Raw genomic sequence first — 17,586 nt, 5'->3', positions numbered from 1 at the left:
CCAGGACTTCCCTCTTCCAGGAAGACTCCTGGTGGTCCCACCAGCCTCTCCAGGCTTGTAAGCCCTGCCCCCACCACAGCCACACACACTCACAACATGCACACACTTTCACGCTTAGGCTCCAGGGACTCCAGCTCCTACCTTTACATATGACCTCCTAAGGGCTATCCCAGGGCAGACTCGTCTCACCCTCTGACCTGGTCCTTTTCATTATGCCGTGAGTCCTGGCTGGCCATGCATCAGTGCCTGAGGGAGGGCTGACTTGCCTGATGGGACTGGAACTGGCATGGGACATGTGGCTGACAGGGGCCCCCATAAGTCAGCCCTGTCCCATAGGGAGTGTCCTGGATGGAGGGGTGCTAGCAGGGTCACTTGGCAAGGTTTGTGGGTACTTGGAATGGCTGGTATCCTCTCGATGGCAGAGTGGAGGCAGACAGGAAGACAGGTGTGTTCCTAACCAACTGGGGGTCCTGGTAGGACAGGGACCTCATTCTGGAAGGGAGCATTCAAGGCCTCAGCCCTGGATACCTGAGGGGAGGGGTATCCTGAAGGTGCCCCTGAGATTAAGTACCTCTGACAGTGCCCCCTCGGTTGAGGCCAAGTCTCGGGCAGCTGTATGTGTCTGTGCTATCTATGGAGACCTGTTCACGTGTGTGCTTGTGGGGAGGCTCTCAGGGGTAGAAGGAGCTCTGTGGCTGTGATCAGTCACAGGACAGCTCCTGGATCCCCTGCTGATCCTGTGACCCCAGCTTCAGGCTCAGTTGAGGAGGCAGGAGGGAGGCGCTGCCCCCCACCCACCAGGGCCCAAGAAGGGGAGAGACTGCACTTAGGCAGTGAGCTGCCTCCCGAGCACGCAGACACGCTGGCCTGGTGAACAGCAAGGAGACCCCCAACATACACACTCCACACAGGACACAGAGGCCCGTGTCTGTGGTCCCCGACCCTGAGAAGCATGAATGGTGACTACTGCACAGTGTGGGTGCTGGGTTAGGGCTGTGGTGGGTAATGGGCACTAGAGAGGCCAGCATCAGGGAAGGATACCTGAGCCAGACTTCAGGGTTAAGGAGGGCTTCTTCGGGGAAGGGTAGTCAATGGTTGTTAGGAGTAAGTTAATCATAGTAGCCAGGAAGTACATGGATTAACTTTTTAATGTCACCACAGCCCATAGGGAAGATGTTGCCACTGTCCACAGTTGGGAGAAGAAGAACCTGGCACATGAGGAAGCCAAGTAGTTGGATCAGCCCCATAAGCTCCTGGCACTGACTGCCCTGCAGGGGCGACAACCCCGTGCACCCACACTGGGGCCCTCACGAGGCTCCAAGAAAATGGCTCAAGGGAGCAGACAGGGTGGTTTGACCCCAGAGTTAAGAACACAGGTTCAGCCAATTTACGTGACCCTGAGCTGGTGTGACCCACTTCTTAGGGCCTCAGATCCTCAGTTGTAAAATGGGCATACCGCTGGCCCTGGCCCTCACTGGGGTGGCAGGGGGCATCCGGTGACTCACTCCATGACAAGGGCCTTGCTCATAAACAGAGGCTATTAGAGAGCCACAGACACCCTGACCCCCAGAGGCCCAGAGAGGCTGGATTCACACTCAGAAGTGAGGCCTTCCCCAGGTGACCCGTACACAGCAGGGTCTGCAGGGAGTGTGGTGTGTGGAAATGGCAAGAGGGGTGGAGGGCTAGGGAAGTCCTGTGGATCTGTGGCTGGACGGCCTGAGGCCAGCTCCACTGTGTCTGACGGGAGTGGCAAGGGAGAGCACCTGGCAAGGCCAGCCCACGTGAGAGACAGGAAGCTGACTAAGACCAGCACTTGGCCCTGGTGCCAGCTTCCCAAATGCCACAAGGGCCACTGGGAAAGATATAGTGGGGAGTGGGGACAATTCTTTCAAATCTGAGTCCCTTTTCAATTTTCAGACTTTTTTTGGTTGTTTGTTGCTCAAAGTAAAAATGTGAGGAAAGCATCCTGTGTGTTTGCATGTATGTGTGCAACTGTGTTTTGTATCAGTTGTGTGTGGGTCTGTGTGTATGTTTTGTGTTGTAGGTTGTTCATGGCATGTGTTTGCTGTGTATGTGTATCCTGTGTATTGCTTGTGTGTGCACATGTATCATACATACGTGTGTATATGTGTGTTGTGTGTATATGTGTGTTGTGTGTGTGCAAGGCTCAGGGATATAGGAGAGACAGTGTATGTAAAGGCACACCTGTGGGGAGAAGGTGGGCAGGCCGACTTCTTTGTGCTCAGGGCTGGCTGTGGGCTGGCTGGGGGTGGGGAGGAGAAGCTTGTTCTGGCCCCTGGATGTTGAGGTCCAGAGGAGCACACCCACTGGAGGTCACCCTGCCCTGGGCTCCTGGGAGCAGGGGAGGGGCCCAGTGACAATGTAGCGTGTTTAAGCCTGAGCCAGGCTGCAACCTTGCCCAGCTCAGCTGTGGTGCCCCAGAGGCCCTCATGGGGACAGTGGCCAAACTACATCCACAGCTCAGCCAGGTCTCACCTGTCAGTGCTGGAACCTGAGCACCAAGACCTGCAGCACCTGCCTGGGGTGTGGCAGGGAGAGCCCTCACGTGAGGCGAGTCCACCGCTTAACTCTTTACTTGCCCCTGCCCCTCAACCCTCCAGGGCACCTGCACCCTCCCCTCCAACTACCTCCTGGTGGCTCTGGCCAGGGCCCTTGGTGTCTTATCCAGCACACCAGTTGCCCACCTGCCTGAGGGACAGGGAGGTCACCCTCAAGGTGCCTGGGACAGATGGTGCTACCCAGGAGAGGCACTGGTACTAACCTGGACAGACCAGCTGCCTGGCTGTGCACCTGGCCCACCTAGGTTAGGTTTCTCAGGGTCCCTATCTTTGACCCCTTTGACGACTCCTTCACCTGAAAATCCTTCTCCCAGGCTCTCCCCACCTTCCTTTTACCCCTCCTTGCTCCTTTGCCTCAGGGAGATGTGAAGGACACAGGACTCCCTGACAGCCCCCTCACCACCCACATCTGATCAAGGAGGTTGGGAACTTGAGAACTGCCACAGGGATGGGGTGGAGATGGTGGGGGAAGCCCTGTGGTGCTGTAGCCCGGTCCTGCATCCTTCCCCACCCAGCTTCATCATGGCGTTTCCCATACCTCTGATTGGACTGGAAACTCCCTGAAAGGAGGAAGCAAGTTAGATTCACCTCCAGGTCCCTCCCAGGCCTGGAGAGGCTGGCATGCTGTTGGCACTCACTGACTGCCTGGTGGCCGACTGGCTGGATGGAATGGTGACCTGTGACCAGTCTGTCTCTCTCCTCAGCTGACCTGAGAGTTCCTGGAGGCCAGGGACTGTGTTTGCCTCACCTCGGCACCTCTGTGCCTGGGGCAGAGGAACTGCTCAACAAGTTCTGGTTGAACGAATGGAGGGAACACTAAGAGCGAATAATTATTGAGCGCTTACTGTGTGCGAGCAGCTGCTGTAAGCAATGGACACTTTTTATCTCAGTGAACCCTGCAGAGGGTTCCAATGAGGGAATGGAGCAGACCTGATCTAACCAAGCTGGGGGTGGGGAGGTGCCTGGTGGCAGGTGCCAGCAGACACGACAGGGACTCCCACACATGGCACCACAGCAATGCTGTCAAGGTTGCCCGTGGAATCTGAAAGCGGAAACACTCGTCTTTATATCCAGAGTTGGCCAAAGCAAGACACCAGCAAATCAGTTCACCCAAAAGTGTGCAAACAAGATTTCCCATGCCTGCCCTTCTCTCTCCTCTCTCTTATATAACTCTTGTTGAAATCAGTCTATAGATACATGTTCCTTGTACAGAAATAAACAGAGAGCTAATAATTAGTGAAACGTCTTTGGGTTATTCTTTGCAATACATATTAATAACAGCCCCCTGAGGGAGGATTCTATTATTGTCTGCATTTTATAGATGAGAATGTGGAGGATCAGAGAGGTTAAATAACTTGCCCAAGGCCACACAGCTGGTAAGTGGGGAGAGAAGTATGCCCCAGGCAGCCACACCTGTCCAGACTCCATGACCTAATGTTCCTTCCTCTCTCAGGCATAGCCCAGGAAGGGCAGCAGAACCACCCTGAAGTGGCTGGAGTGTGGGTCATGCCATCTCTGCACTTCCCTGAGGTGATCTTGAGGAAGGATGGATGGTCCTATGCCTGCTTCTCACTCCCTGGAACTGCACTGAGGCCAGAGCCTGTACCCCACATACTCAGATCACCCTCTAGAGCTCCTTAGGGCCTGCAGGAGAAGGTGCTGACTCCATTGTGTTCAGACTCTGCATCCAGCCCACCCCTCGTTGTCACACACTGTCCCCTCCCAGCACAGACCCTCTCTCTCCTGGCTCTCTGCCTGGCCATTTTCCTTCACAAGGAACCAGAGAAAAACTCTTCCTTCCCAGAGACCCTTAGGACCCCATCAGAATCATCAGTTCATCCCGGTGGCCTTTGCTCTAACTTGCTGTGGGATCTCTAGATCCGTGTGACCCCATGCAGGGTCAGGGGCTCCCTGAGGAGTGGGGGCCAGCTAGGGTCCCTCCATAGCCCCATCCCCAAGTAAGGGGCTGAGAAGACAGGGTCCCAGGAGCCCCAGTGGCTTTTCCAAGGAAGGAGCTGAGAAGATGGTCCCAGGAGGCCCAGTGGCTTTTCCTGGGGAAGGGGGTGTTTTCACAGTATGTGCACCTGTATTTGTGCATCACTGCACAAGCAACACACAAGTGGCTATGTCTTCACATGTGGGAATGTGTGTCCACATCCACATGTGTGTGCTCATCTGCACCTGTGTGTCCATGAGTGTGCACACACGGAGGTGCCTGTGTGCACGTACAGTTGCATGCTCCTGAATTGAGGTATGTGTGTGCATCTGCATCTTTGTGTGGGGCTGTGGGTGCACCTGTGTGGCCAGGGTGTCGGGGTTGGGGTGTGTGGCTATGACCCTCCTTGGGGCCACTCCTTCCTGTAGCTATAAGTGCATAGTTACAGCTGAGAAAGGGCAACACTGTGACAGTCACATAGAGGCCTGCTGATCTTAGGGTGCCCCTGCAGCATCCCTCCAAGTTCACCATGGCAAGGGAGGTGCACCGTACCTTCGACTGGAGCCACTACCTCAAAACCCTTCTGCCTGAAGCTCTAGCTGAGCCCCACCTCGGCCCTCTGCCACCAGCATCCATCAGCTGCAGTCTTGGTGAGCAAACGAAGATGCCTCTTGGAGTGGCTGCCTAGGGGTGGGGTTGTTCAGTGGTGGGTGGGTGCACCTACCCTGGGTAGTCTCTGAATGGCAAGACCCTGGTTTTGGGGTCAGGCAGACTGCAGTTAAATATTAGCTCAGCTTCTTTCTGTGAACCTCAGTTTCTTCATCTGTCAAATAAGACAACAAACCCCTGGGTTATTAGAGGACTGGATGGGGTCAGGTTGCCACAGTAGATGCTCAGTCACTGGGAGCTGCAGTGATTACGAAAATACTTATTATTATTACAAGTCCAAGGGTCTGCACCTGAGGAAGTGTCCTGAGGAGTGGGCTGACAAACTGGTTGAGAGCATAGTGCCGCAAGTCTGTGTAGGGTGTGGATGGCTACAGATGGAGCCGGGATGGGGGTGAGAGGATAGGGCGGGGCTGAGTGGCATGGGCGATATGCCCAGTTAGGGTAACCAAGGGCTCTTCTGTGTGTGAAGCCATGGGGACATCCAGGGCTAGTACCTAGGAGGAGGGCGATGAACACCTGCCCGAGGGACTGCATCTGTCCATTCACAGCCGCCTTGCCATCCCAGAGCTCTCGCCTCTGCCAGTGGGCCGCTGGGCCTCCCCGCTGCTGTAACCCAGCTGGCCCAGGGTCCCCTGCAGTGTCCCACCAGGGCTTCTCTTCTGCCTTCCTGGCCTGAGACATTGGTTTTGGTCACCCTTAAGGAGCCTCTTCTGGTAGAAGTGGTTGAGCTGGCTGCCCTGGGCTGGCTTCCCGGAGCAGATGGAGTCCTCAGACAGAGTCTTATCCTCTCAACACCTGAGGCTGCCCACTTGGCCAGGCCTACACTGGGCTGTCGTCCTATTGCTTGTCTGTCTTCTGCTGCCGCAGGGCCTGCAGGAAGACACTTTTCACCTGGCCCAGGATCTCGTGGTACATCCGGAAGTCCTCCTCCTTTCCCCGCAGGGCACTGCCCAGGGCAGCCTTTAGCATTTCATTCTCCTCCACCTGGATGGCCAGCCTGGACCACAGGAGACAGCGCTCAGTGTGGTTGGAGCTGCATACGGGTGTGCATGGGTGACAGAGGGCCCTGGGAATGTGGTTGCCAGCATGGCTGCTCTTCAGGCTCAGGCTTCCCTCTGACCCATCCCCTCCTCTCACTGACTCTTGTGGGTACCATGGATTCCTCTCTATGGGCCTGGCTCCCTGCAGTGTAAGCCACCTCAAGCCCCCTTACAAATTGAGTTCTAATTTGTAGACGTTCCCGTCTTTCCCTTACCATGGGTGCGTGGGATCTTAAAAGGTTTAATGTAGTGAGAAACTGGGTTCAGTGATCCATGCTTGATAAAATTTCTCTTGGACTATGGGTCATTGGGGTTTGGGCCGGGCCCTCTGTCCTCTGAAGGCCAGTCCCTGAATTACAGGCCTAGAACCCAGGACCAAGCAGGACCAGCCTTCTGGGCAAATGAGTCAAAAGTGCAAGGGGAGGGACACAGTCCCTCTGCCCATGGAGGCACCTCCACTCAGACAACCCTACCCTTTCAGGAAGGCGGGGCAGGGGAGCACCTGGTTGTCAGCTCTTCCATTTGGGATTCCACGGGCACGTCGGAGAGCTGGGCAAAGGATGGGTCCTTCTTCTCACTCCCAGTTGGGTTGTGCCTGTTGTTAGAGGTGGGCAGACCTGTGGGGCAGTAGCAACCACTTTCTGTGAGGAGGCCACAGCCCTGTGCTAGCACCCTGCTTCTCCTCCCCCCATTGCCCACTGCCTGCTCTTCCACATGGTGAAACGCTACACCGCCTTCGGGGTGCAGGGCAACTCTGAGCTCTGCCTCTCTCCAAAGCCCTCCCTGATGCCTCCTCTGCATGCCTCTGCCCCTGGCTTTGGCCTCTGCTACAGCCCTGACTCTGCGCGCTTTGTATCAAGGTGGTTCCTCACCACCTTGTCTCCATCTTTATACTTTACAAGTTTCTGGTAATTTGTTTTCTTTTCTTTTTTTTTTTTTTTTTTGAGACAGAGTCTTGCTCTGTCACCCAGACTGGTGTGCAGTAGCGCGATAGCTCACAGCAATCTGCGCCTCCAGAGTTCAAGCGATTCTTGTGCCTCAGCCTCCTGAGTAGCTAGGACAACAGGTGCCTGTCACCATGCCCAGCTAATTATTGTATTTTTTGCAGAGACAAGGTTTTGTCATGTTGGCCAGGCTGGTCTCAAACTCCTGGCCTCAAGTGATCTGCCCACCTTGGCCTCCCAAAGTGCCAGGATTACAGGCATAAACCACCATGCCCAGCCTGGTAATTTGTTTTCAAAAAGAGAAGCCAGCTGAGCCTGAGGTCTGGCCTGCAGGCTGAGCCCGAGTCTAGGCTGTCACTGTACCTGATGCCCTCATACCAGTGGTCCCCATCCAGGCCAGCAGCTTCATACTAGGAAGCAGGGGATCCAGGGTCCTGGAGTTGAGGGGTACAGAATGCTCACAAAAAGGAGACAAAACAGCCCGGGGTGGGGTGGTCTCAGAACTTTGGGAGGCCAAGCAGGGGCAGATTGCCTGAGGTCAGGAGTTTGAGACCAGTCTGGCCAACACGGTGAAACCCCGTCTCTACTAAAAATACATAAAAATTAGCCAGGCATGGAGGCGTGCACATCAAGACTAGTCTTGTGTAAACCTGTCTCATTGCTGGGGAGGCAGCAGAGTGGCTCTGCCCTCCACAGGGGCTGGACTGAGTGTTCTTCAGGGCGTTTCCTGGCTCCAGGGGACACTGCTAAGCTGCCCCTGGCTTATTCCACGCATGGAGCACCTCCACATCTCCAACTAGAGCTGCCCTGGATGGGAAACTGCTTGTTCAGCCTGATGGAATTTTCTAAGCCCTGTGACACAGGGAATCAAAAAGAGCCTCGGCCGGATGCGGTGGCTCACGCCTATAATCCCAGGGGTGGATCATTTGAGGTCAGGAGTTCAAGACCAGCCCGGCCAACATGGTAAAACACCATCACTACTAAAAATACATAAATTAGCAGGGTGTGGTGGCGAACCCCTGTAATCCTAGCTACTTGGGAGGCTGAGGGAGGGGAACTGCTTGAACCAGGGAGGTGGAGGTTGCAGTGAGCTGAGATTGCTCCACTGCATTCCAGCTTGAGGGACAGAGTGAGACTCTCTCTCTCAAAAAAAAAAAAAAAAAAAAAAAAGACAACGCTCAACTGGTGGCGAAATTGGGCAAAATCACCGCATCAGAAAACCTCGGGACTGAAAAGGCCCTCAGAGGTGGTGTGACCCACAGTAAATCACTTGGCATCAGCAGACCTGGCTTTTGCCCTCTGCTGAGAGGCCTCAGGCAAACGATCAGCCTCTCTGAGCTGGTTTCCTTAGCTGAAAAAAAGGGATAATAGTTGCTGCCTCTAGAGCTTTGGCAGCCTCAGTGAATTCTATTTGGCTCTCAAGGCCCTGTGTGATTGGACCACTCCAGCCTCCCTGCCTCCTCGCTGTTCCTCCAAGCGTCCAGCTAAGCTTCCATGCACCGACACTTGTCCTTCCCTCAGGGATCTGCAGGCCACATCCCCTCCCCGTTCCTCCATCTCTGCTCAGATGTCTAGCTCCCCCACTGGAGTGAGACTGCCCTGGGGGACTGAATTGTAAATCTAGCCTCCTCATTTTACGGATGGGCCAGGGGGAGGCGGGTAAGTAGTGCTCTGCTCACCAGAGGGGCAGGATTTTGCCCATGTTACAGGCCAGTAGGCAGCAGAGGCCACCTGGACACTTTCCCTCAGGCAGCTGCCCTCACTGTCCAGCAGGGAACAAAGTGACTTGCCTGCTGTGGCTTAGCTCTCCCTGGTTGGAAGTCCTGCTGCCCTGTAGGAGGTAAGCCCCAGGCTGGAGAAGCCACACTCCTAGGGAACATATTCCTGAGAGTCCAAGAGGGTCAGCAAGGCTAAGCCCCAGGAACCCTTCCTTCCCGGCCTGGATTCTCAGAAGCTCCTGGCCCTGCTGGTGGTAGAAGAGAAAGCAAGTGGCCCCAACACCCTCTTTATGCCCTACTTCTGGCACACCCTTCTGAAACGTTCTGACCTCATCTGGGCTGAGCACTGAGACCAAGGGTCTGACCATCCTTGGCTGGGGAGGGGTTTGGGGGCTACTGGGGTGTTGAAAGAGGGTGCAGTGGGAGCAGTGGCACCTCCACTCCAGAGCCTGGAGGGGGCTGGGATGGGTGGGATGGGAGGTCCAAGAGAGGCAGGCCCAGCCCCTCCACATTGGAGACCCTTCCTCCCTGGGAGTCAGCCATCCCAGAAATGGCTTCTGGCTCTGGCATCCTCCAGCTCGCCCCAGCCCCACAAGATGCTGATGCTGCTGATCTGAACACTGCACCTTGAGAACCACTGTGTTACAGCGGTAGACCTTTCAGTTAAGGACAGCATTTCCGAGCTTCCTTCTGCACCTGGCTATGCCCAACTGTCTGGGATCTGGCTGATGGGATGAGAGCAGAAGTGACATACGCAACCGTAAAAGGTAAGGAGAAGTTTGTCTCCTTCCCTTCTCCCCTTCCTGCTGCTGATGGGAAAGCTCAGGCAGTCATTGTAGACCAGGAGATGGAAGCTGCATGTTCAGAATAGTGGAGCCACAAAACAGAGGGAGCTTGGGTCCCCAAACCTCTGGTGAGGCTACTTCCTGCTTATATCAACTTGACTGTTGCAGGAGGCACAAAAGGACTCCTCCCCTGCTTCAACCACTGTTACTTGGGCTTCCCCAGCAGACCAGCTGTGCCCCATGACCACTTTGAATGAAGTCAGCTCAGCATAGAGGGTTGAGGGCTGGGGTGGCTGGGGGCATTCAGCACTGCCACCTCATGCTGAGGGCTTACAGGTGGCCAGGCCAGGGCCACACGAGCCAATGGGCTCTGGGGCTCCTGCTTCTGACTGAGAGGCCCGGGGAAAAGGATACCCCACAGTGGGGGCAGGCAGAGCTCCACCCTGATGGAAGCTCTGCTTCCCACATGCTCGCTGATGGGCTGAACAGTGCAGTTGCCTGGCTCCTCTGTTAGCAGCAACACTGCCCCCACCCCCTGCACTGAGACTACTGCCCTGGCCCCTACCTGTTTTGGTCCTGGGAGCTGCTCTCTGAGAGGCTGATGCCTTCCCTGGCTCCAGGCGTATCTTCTCCAGATGTTGCTCCAGCACCACGGTGCGGTGTCGCTCCTCCTGCAGCTTCCTCTCCGACTCCAGGAGCTTGCTGTTCCTCTCCTCCACCCTGGTGATTAGAGAGGAGGGGATGCCACATGCCCTGGCAGGCAGGGGCAGGCCCCACCCCACTTGCTCAGGCCCTTAGAGAGATGGGTACACCTTACACTGGTGGTGATGGGACCTCTTCATTTTCATTGCAGTAACATGCATTTAAACACCATATGGTTCTCTCCAAGGTTAAAATTTAAAAATGATCAGTCCACTCCCAGCTCCTTCATTCCCAATTCCTGCTCTCTAAAAGCAATCACTTATAACACTTCTGGCTGCTTTTTTAAATATTTACTGCCATATTTCTACAGACGCTTATGTTGCTATTTTTAGGTTTATATAAGGTTTAAATATAATCTTTTGACTTCCTGTCATGCAAAATGAGAATTTAGTTTTATTTTAGTACTCTCCCCCTACCAAACAGAATCACCTCTATACATTTTTGCATGAATTGATATTAGGTATCAGTGTTCTATCACAGCTATAACAAATTACCATAAATTTAGCAGCTTAAAACAACACAAATCTATTATCTCATAGTTCTGTAAGTCAGAGTCCTGGCAAGCTCAGTAGGTTTCTCTGCTTCTGGTTTCACAAGCCGAAATCAAGGGGTTGGCTGACCTGGGCTCTTATCTGGAGGTTCCTGGGGAAAATCCACTCCAGGCCCATTCAGAGTGTTGACAGAATCCAGTTCCAGGTAGTTGAAGGACTGAGGTCCCTATTGCCTGCAGGCTGCTGGTCAATTTCACCTTCTAGGAGCCACCTTGCCCCCTCCATCTTTAAAACCAGCTAGATACTCTTATCACACTTTGAATCTCACTACTCTCTCTGACTTCCTCCACAGCATCTCTCTGAATAATCCCAGATGGAGATATTTCTCTGCTTTTAAGGGCTCAAAAGATTAGATTGAGCCCACCAGATAATCCAGGATAATCTTCCCATTTTAGGGTCCATAACAATAATCATATCTGCAAAATTTCTTTTTCATGTAACATAAAGCACTCACAGGCATAACAGCAGGGAGCAAAGGGCATAGATACCAAAAGCCTGTCTACATTAGGACAATTAGTTAGAGCCATGACGCACAGTGTCATATGTCCTTTCTCATTTAATTGTTCGCTTTTCTTGGAGTTAGTGATTATCTTAAGCTTATTGTTTTGTTTTCTACATGCCTGTCATAAACATTATTTCACATGAAGCACTTGTTTAATCCCACTGGAGCTTGAGCTTAGGTCCTTCCTGTGGCTAGGTGTGCCATTTCAGACTTCTGTGATACTAAATGTTCATTCAGTGAGGAAGCCAGAACTCCCTGAAATCTAACCCAAGCCAAGAGTTACATGCACACCTGAAAATTAGAGGGGCAGCCTTGAAACTGACAGTGTTGGAGGAAGTGATCTTTCCACCTTGGTGAAGGGTCAAAAGGAACAGAATGACAACAATTTTGAACAGTATACAACTACAAATAAAAAGCTGTATAGTAACACAGTAAACAGCTACTAACACATATTTAAGCATATTCCTTGAGCTTTTATTTGCAAAAGCAAAAACCCAAAATAACCTAAAGGCCCTTCATCAGGGGACAAACAAATAAGTGGTAACATATTCATACTATAGAACGTGATAGAATACGATAGAGCTGTGCTCCCCAACACAACGACTGCGAGGTTCATGTCCACATGTAGCTATTACAATTAAAGTTCAGGGGCTGGGCCCGGGGTCCCACACCTGTAATCCCAGCACTTTGGGAGGCCGAGGTGGGTGGATCACCTGAGGTCAGAAGTCTGAGACCAGACCAGCCTGGCCAACATGGTGAAACCTCGTCTCTACTAAAAATACAAAAAAAAAAAAAATTAGCTAGGTGTGGTGGCATGCTCCTGTAATCCCGGCTATTTGGGAGGCTGAGGCAGGAGAATCACTTGAACCAGGGAGGTGGAGGTTGCAGTGAGCTGAGATTGTGCCATTGTACTCCAGCCTGGGCAACAAGAGCGAAACTCTGTCTCAAAAAAAAAAAAATTAAATTTCAGACCATGCATGATGGCTCACGCCTATGCTTTGGGAGGCATAGGTGGGTGGATCACTTGAGCCCAGGAGTTCAAGACCAGTCTAGACAACATGGCAAAACCCCATCTCTACAAAAAAAAATACAAAAATAAGCCTGGCACGGTGGCGCATGCTTGTAGTCCCAGTTACTTGGAAGGCTGAGGTAGGAGGACCACTTGAGCCTGGGAGGCAGAGGTTGCAGTGAGCAGAGATTGCACCACTGCACTCCGGCCTGGGCAACGGAGTGAGGCACTGTCATAACAAAAAGAAAAAAAAATAAAGTTCATGAAAATTAAATCAAAAATTCAGTTCCTCAGTCACACTAGTGACATTTCAAGTTCTTAAACTATATTGGTCAGTGCAGATACTGAACAACTCCATCATCACAGAAAGTTCCACTGGTCAGTAGTGGAGTGTGTTAGTTATCATGAGAGTGGGTTTCTGATAAAGGATAACTTTGTCCTCACTTCAACTTTTCCCCATTACATTTCCCTTCTGCCTTCTACCACGGGATGCTGCAAGAAGGCCCTTGTCAGACGCTGGCACCTTGATATTGGACTTCCCAGCCGCCAGAGCTGTGAGAAATAAATTTCTTTCCTTTATAAATCACTCAGTCTGTGGTATTCTGTTATAGCAACACAAAATGGACTAAGACACATCCTTGGACCCAGCGGGGTAACATACCTGAACTCCAGGATAAGGAGAAAAATCTTATAACAACAGCACAGTTAACACTTTTTTTTGAGTGCTTTCCATGTACCGACTACTGTGTTAAGGCACTGCATAAGCATTATTATGTTTAACTCTGTAAGTAACCAAGAGATGAACTAACATTACTTCAAGAAGACACAGAAAATCTAAATTTGAAAAAAGGTCAAAGATCTACCTCCAAAAAAAAATCAGGTCAAGCCAGGTTCTCAAGAAAGTTCTATCTAACCTCCAAGGAACCAATCATTTTTGCTATTCTGACAATTCCACAATATAAAAGAAATAGATGGCTTCCTATAAGTTTACAAAAAACTTGATTTCACAGTTAGTAATAGGGTAAATGTATTAGTACTGCTGCATAACAAGTTACCACAAACGGTGGCTTAAAACAATACAAAATTTCCAAAAAACATAAAGAGCTCCTACAACTCAACAACAGGACAAACAACCCAAATAAAAGGAGGCAAAAGACTTGTGTTTCTCCAAAGAAAATATACAAATGTCCAATAAGCACATAAATAGATGCTCAACATCATCAGCCATTAGGTAAATGCAAATTAAAACCACAAAGAGATATCACTTCAAACCTACTAGGATGGCTATAATTGAAAAAAAGGAAAATAAGTGTTGGTGAGGATATAGAAAAATTAGAACCCTTGTACACTGCTGGTGGGACTATAAAGTGGTGCAGTCATTGTGGAAAAGTTTGGTGGCTCCTTAAAAAGCTAACCATAAAATTGCCATATGATCAAACAATTCCACTTCTCGAATTGAAAACGGGGACTCAAACAGGTACTTGTACAGCAATGTTCTTGTAGCATTATTCACAATAGCCAAAAAGGTGGAAACAATCCAAGTGTCCATCAACAGATGAATAGATAGACAAAATGTGGTATATGCACAAAATAAAATATTATTCAGTCATAAAAAGGAATGAAGTTCTGACATATGCTATCATACGGATGAACCTTGGAAACATTGTGCCAAGTAAAATAAGCCAGACACAAAAGGGTAAATATTGTATGACTCCACTTATACAAAATATCTAGAATAGGCAAATTCATAGAAAAGAGGTTACTGGCTGGGCATGGTGGCTCATGCATGTAATCCTGACACATTGGGAGGCCGAGGCGGGTGGATCACCTGAGGTCAGGAGTTCAAGACCAGCCTGGCCAACATAGCGAAACCCCATCTCTACTAAAAATACAAAAATTAACTGGGCATGGTGGTGGATGCCTGTAGTCCCAGCTACTTGGGAGGCTGAGGCAGAAAAATTGCTTGAATCCGGAAGGCAGAGGTTGCAGTGAGCCAAGATCACACCATTACACTCAAGACTCAGCAACAGAGCGAGACTCCATCTCAAAAAAAAAAGAGTAAAGAGGTTACTAGATGCTGGGCTTAGGGGGTGGCGTATGAAGAGCTATTGCTTAATAGTAATACAGTTTCTGTTTGTGGTTATGAAAAAGTTTGGAAATAGTGGTAATGGTTGCACAGTATTGTTAATGTAATCAGCGCCACTGAATTGTATACTTTTAATGGTTAAAATGACAAATGTTTGGTGTATATAGTTTACCACAATTAAAACATACATATACTGCACAGATTTATTATTTCGCAGTTTCTGTAGGTTAGAAGTCCAAGGTTGGCCTAGCTAATTTATCAGTGTCTTACATGGCTGAAGTCAAGGTGTCACAAGGAGTTGCTATCTCATCTGAGGCCTGGGATCCTTTTCCAAGCTCACTCAGGTTGTTAGCAGAAGTTAGTCCCCTATAGTTCTAAGACTGTGGTCTCCATTTTCTTCTTTTTTTTTTTTTCTTTTTTTTTTTTTTTGAGACGGAGTCTCGCTGTGTCGCCCAGGCTGGAGTGCAGTGGCGCAATCTCGGCTCACTGCAAGCTCCGCCTCCCGGGTTCACGCCATTCTCCTGCCTCAGCCTCTCCGAGTAGCTGGGACTACAGGCGCCCGCCACTATGCCCGGCCAATTTTTTTTTTTTTTGTATTTTTTAGTAGAGACAGGGTCTCACCGTGGTCTCGATCTCCTGACCTCGTGATCCGCCCGCCTCGGCCTCCCAAAGTGCTGGGATTACAAGTGTGAGCCACTGCGCCTGGCCTGTGGTCTCCATTTTCTTGCTGGCTAATGACTTGGGTGGTTGTCAGCTCCTAGATTTCTCTCTTTATTCTGGAGTTCAGGTATGTTACCCAGCTGGGTCTAATGGTGTGTCTTTGTCCATTTTGTATTGTTATTACATAATACCACAACCATCCACTGCCATGTTGTTCTCTCCAAAGCACAGTGGTTTTGTCAGAGGTGTTTGAACCAGAGCAACTCTATCCTAAATAGGAGCTGGGTGAAATAAGGCTGAAACCTACTGGCTGCATTCCCAGATGGTTAAGGCATTCTAAGTCACAGGATGAGATAGGAGGTCAGCACAAGATACAGGTCATAAAGACCCTGCTGATAAAACAGGTTACAGTAAAAAAGGTGGTCCAAACCCACCAAAACCAAGATGATGATGAAAGTGACCTCTGGATGTCCTCACTACTACACTCCCACCAGTGCCATGACAGTTTACAGATGCCATGGCAATGTCAGGAAGTTACCCTATATGGCCTAGAAAAGGGAGGCATAAATAATCCACCCCTTGTTTAGCATATCATCAAGAAATAACCATAAAAACGGGTAACCAGCAGCCCTGGGGACTGCTGTGTCTGTGGAGTAGCCATTCTTTTATTCCTTTACTTTCTTAATAAACTTGCTTTCGCTTTGCGCTGTGGACTCGCCCTGAATTCTTTCTTGCATGAGATCCAAGAACCCTCTCTTGGGGTCTGGATCAGGACCCCTTTCCTGTGGCCACTAAAGGGACTAAAGTGAGGAAACTCCCAACTCAAAGGTTAACTTTGGGTAAGTGTTGGGGTCCTGTAACATCTTTCTGGTGACCACGGAAGCGACTATAGTGAGGAAACCCCTGACACAAAGGCTAACTTTGGGTAAGTGGTGGGATCCAGTAACATCTTTCTGGTGAACCACAGAAGGGATGATACTGAGGAGAACCCCCAACCCAAAGGAAATAGACTTCAGCACTGATTGGACGACTTTGGGTAAGTGGAGTACATAAACCCGGATAAAGGATGGGATTGGGTTAGAGGCCCAACTTAGGGGAGTTAGAGTCTGTCCTAAGCCAAAGTGGGTCAGAGGCCCCTCTTAATAAAAAACAAAGATGCTTGACTGACCTTGGGTTAGAGGCCCAACTTAGGAGTGTTAGAGTCCCTTCTAAGATGTAGGGGGTTAGTGGTCCTCTCAGTAAAGTTCCTCTCAGTAAAGTCCCTTTCAGCTAAAAATGGGTTTGGCACCACAGGATGTTAACTGCTATTCTCTTTGGATTAATCTGTCTTGCACTCTTTGCTGATGGCTATGGGTGACAAGATTAGGCACATACAGGACTGTGGGACATGGGGAGCTTTTTCTTCCCTAAAAGGGAAAGCTGAGAGCGCATGGGACTGCTGGAAAAGATCCCTTCACTACTGACAAGCAGCCGCCTGAACTTTTCAGTGTCGCTGCGATGGGTGGGTCTTTCTCTGGCCTCTCTGAGCACCTCGCCTTCCCCACTCTGCTTCAGGCAATGCTTTACTCTTTCTCTCTCTCTGTGCAGACTGGTAGAAATCATTGTTTATCTCCTGTAAAGTTTTAATTAATTAGAAAAAGGATTTGTGAGGCTAGTCTTAAGCTGCAGCGAATCTGGTGTGCTTTATGTGTTTTTCTGTATTGTTCCATCATAAAGAGGGGTACCTTATGATGGAACACAGGTTTAGGACACCCATAAGCCTGCTTTTCAAGATGGCCCAGCAAACTGGTTACAAACTTTGCTGTAGATCCCTGAAAAACCTGGATGAGGTTTCCTTCTTGTCTTGTAAATCCTTGGGAGCTTGACCTTGTAACCATGTGGCCATGCTTTCTCTTTCACAATGGCAGCCTGGGTTCAGGGTTCCATTCCCAGCTTAGGGGATGAGTCCTTTATCTTCTGTCTGTATGTAGATGTACTATATGTGTGATGTTTATACATGAAAGAGCTTTAACTAATTGGTTTGAAAATAATAAGAGCTTAAATATTTTATCAGAAAAAGAAAAAGCATAATGTCTTTTAGTTCATGTGACTTGAGTAATTTTTGGGAAATAAAGAGAGTTTTAAAGATTATTGGTAAAATAAAAATATCTTCAAAAATGTAAACATTTAGTCTAAATTATGCAGGTCAGATATTACATTTACTAAATTCTTTAAGATCATAAACTTCTTCTTTGACTTTTGAAAATTGTTCAATTTACCTACTTTGGAGCATTAGATTCTACATAAGGCCTAGGGACATGTGGAATTAGCCATGCCCCCCAGCTATGCAAAGACGGTTATAAAGAAAAGAGATTTTATGTAAGAAAGGATGTTGTATGGTAAATTCTTGTCCTAAAGTAAAATGA

General features: G+C 50.0%; 1 protein-coding gene across 2 annotated transcripts in view; it reads right to left on the bottom strand.

Annotated features, from left to right (window-relative positions):
* Positions 1-5,213: 5,213 nt before the first annotated feature.
* The window catches only part of CCDC13 (coiled-coil domain containing 13), a 63,707-nt gene continuing 51,334 nt past the window's right edge, over positions 5,214-17,586 (bottom strand). Inside the window, exons 14-17 of one of the 2 annotated variants that reach the window (XR_009214487.1) lie at positions 10,237-10,391; positions 6,727-6,841; positions 5,679-6,181; positions 5,214-5,338 (exon numbers count right to left, since the gene is read on the bottom strand). Coding sequence is in view for 1 of the 2 variants with exons in the window: in XM_032161931.2 (XP_032017822.1) it covers positions 6,022-6,181; positions 6,727-6,841; positions 10,237-10,391 (430 nt within the window). In the remaining variant the exon portion in view is untranslated. Of the gene's footprint in view, positions 5,339-5,428; positions 6,182-6,726; positions 6,842-10,236; positions 10,392-17,586 lie in introns of those variants that run through there. The other variant, XM_032161931.2, reaches the window with a different exon arrangement.

Source organism: Hylobates moloch, unplaced genomic scaffold (genome assembly GCF_009828535.3).
Source record: "Hylobates moloch isolate HMO894 unplaced genomic scaffold, HMol_V3 SCAFFOLD_8, whole genome shotgun sequence".
NCBI lineage: Eukaryota > Metazoa > Chordata > Mammalia > Primates > Hylobatidae > Hylobates > Hylobates moloch.
This window is presented reverse-complemented; position numbering and strand designations above follow the sequence as displayed.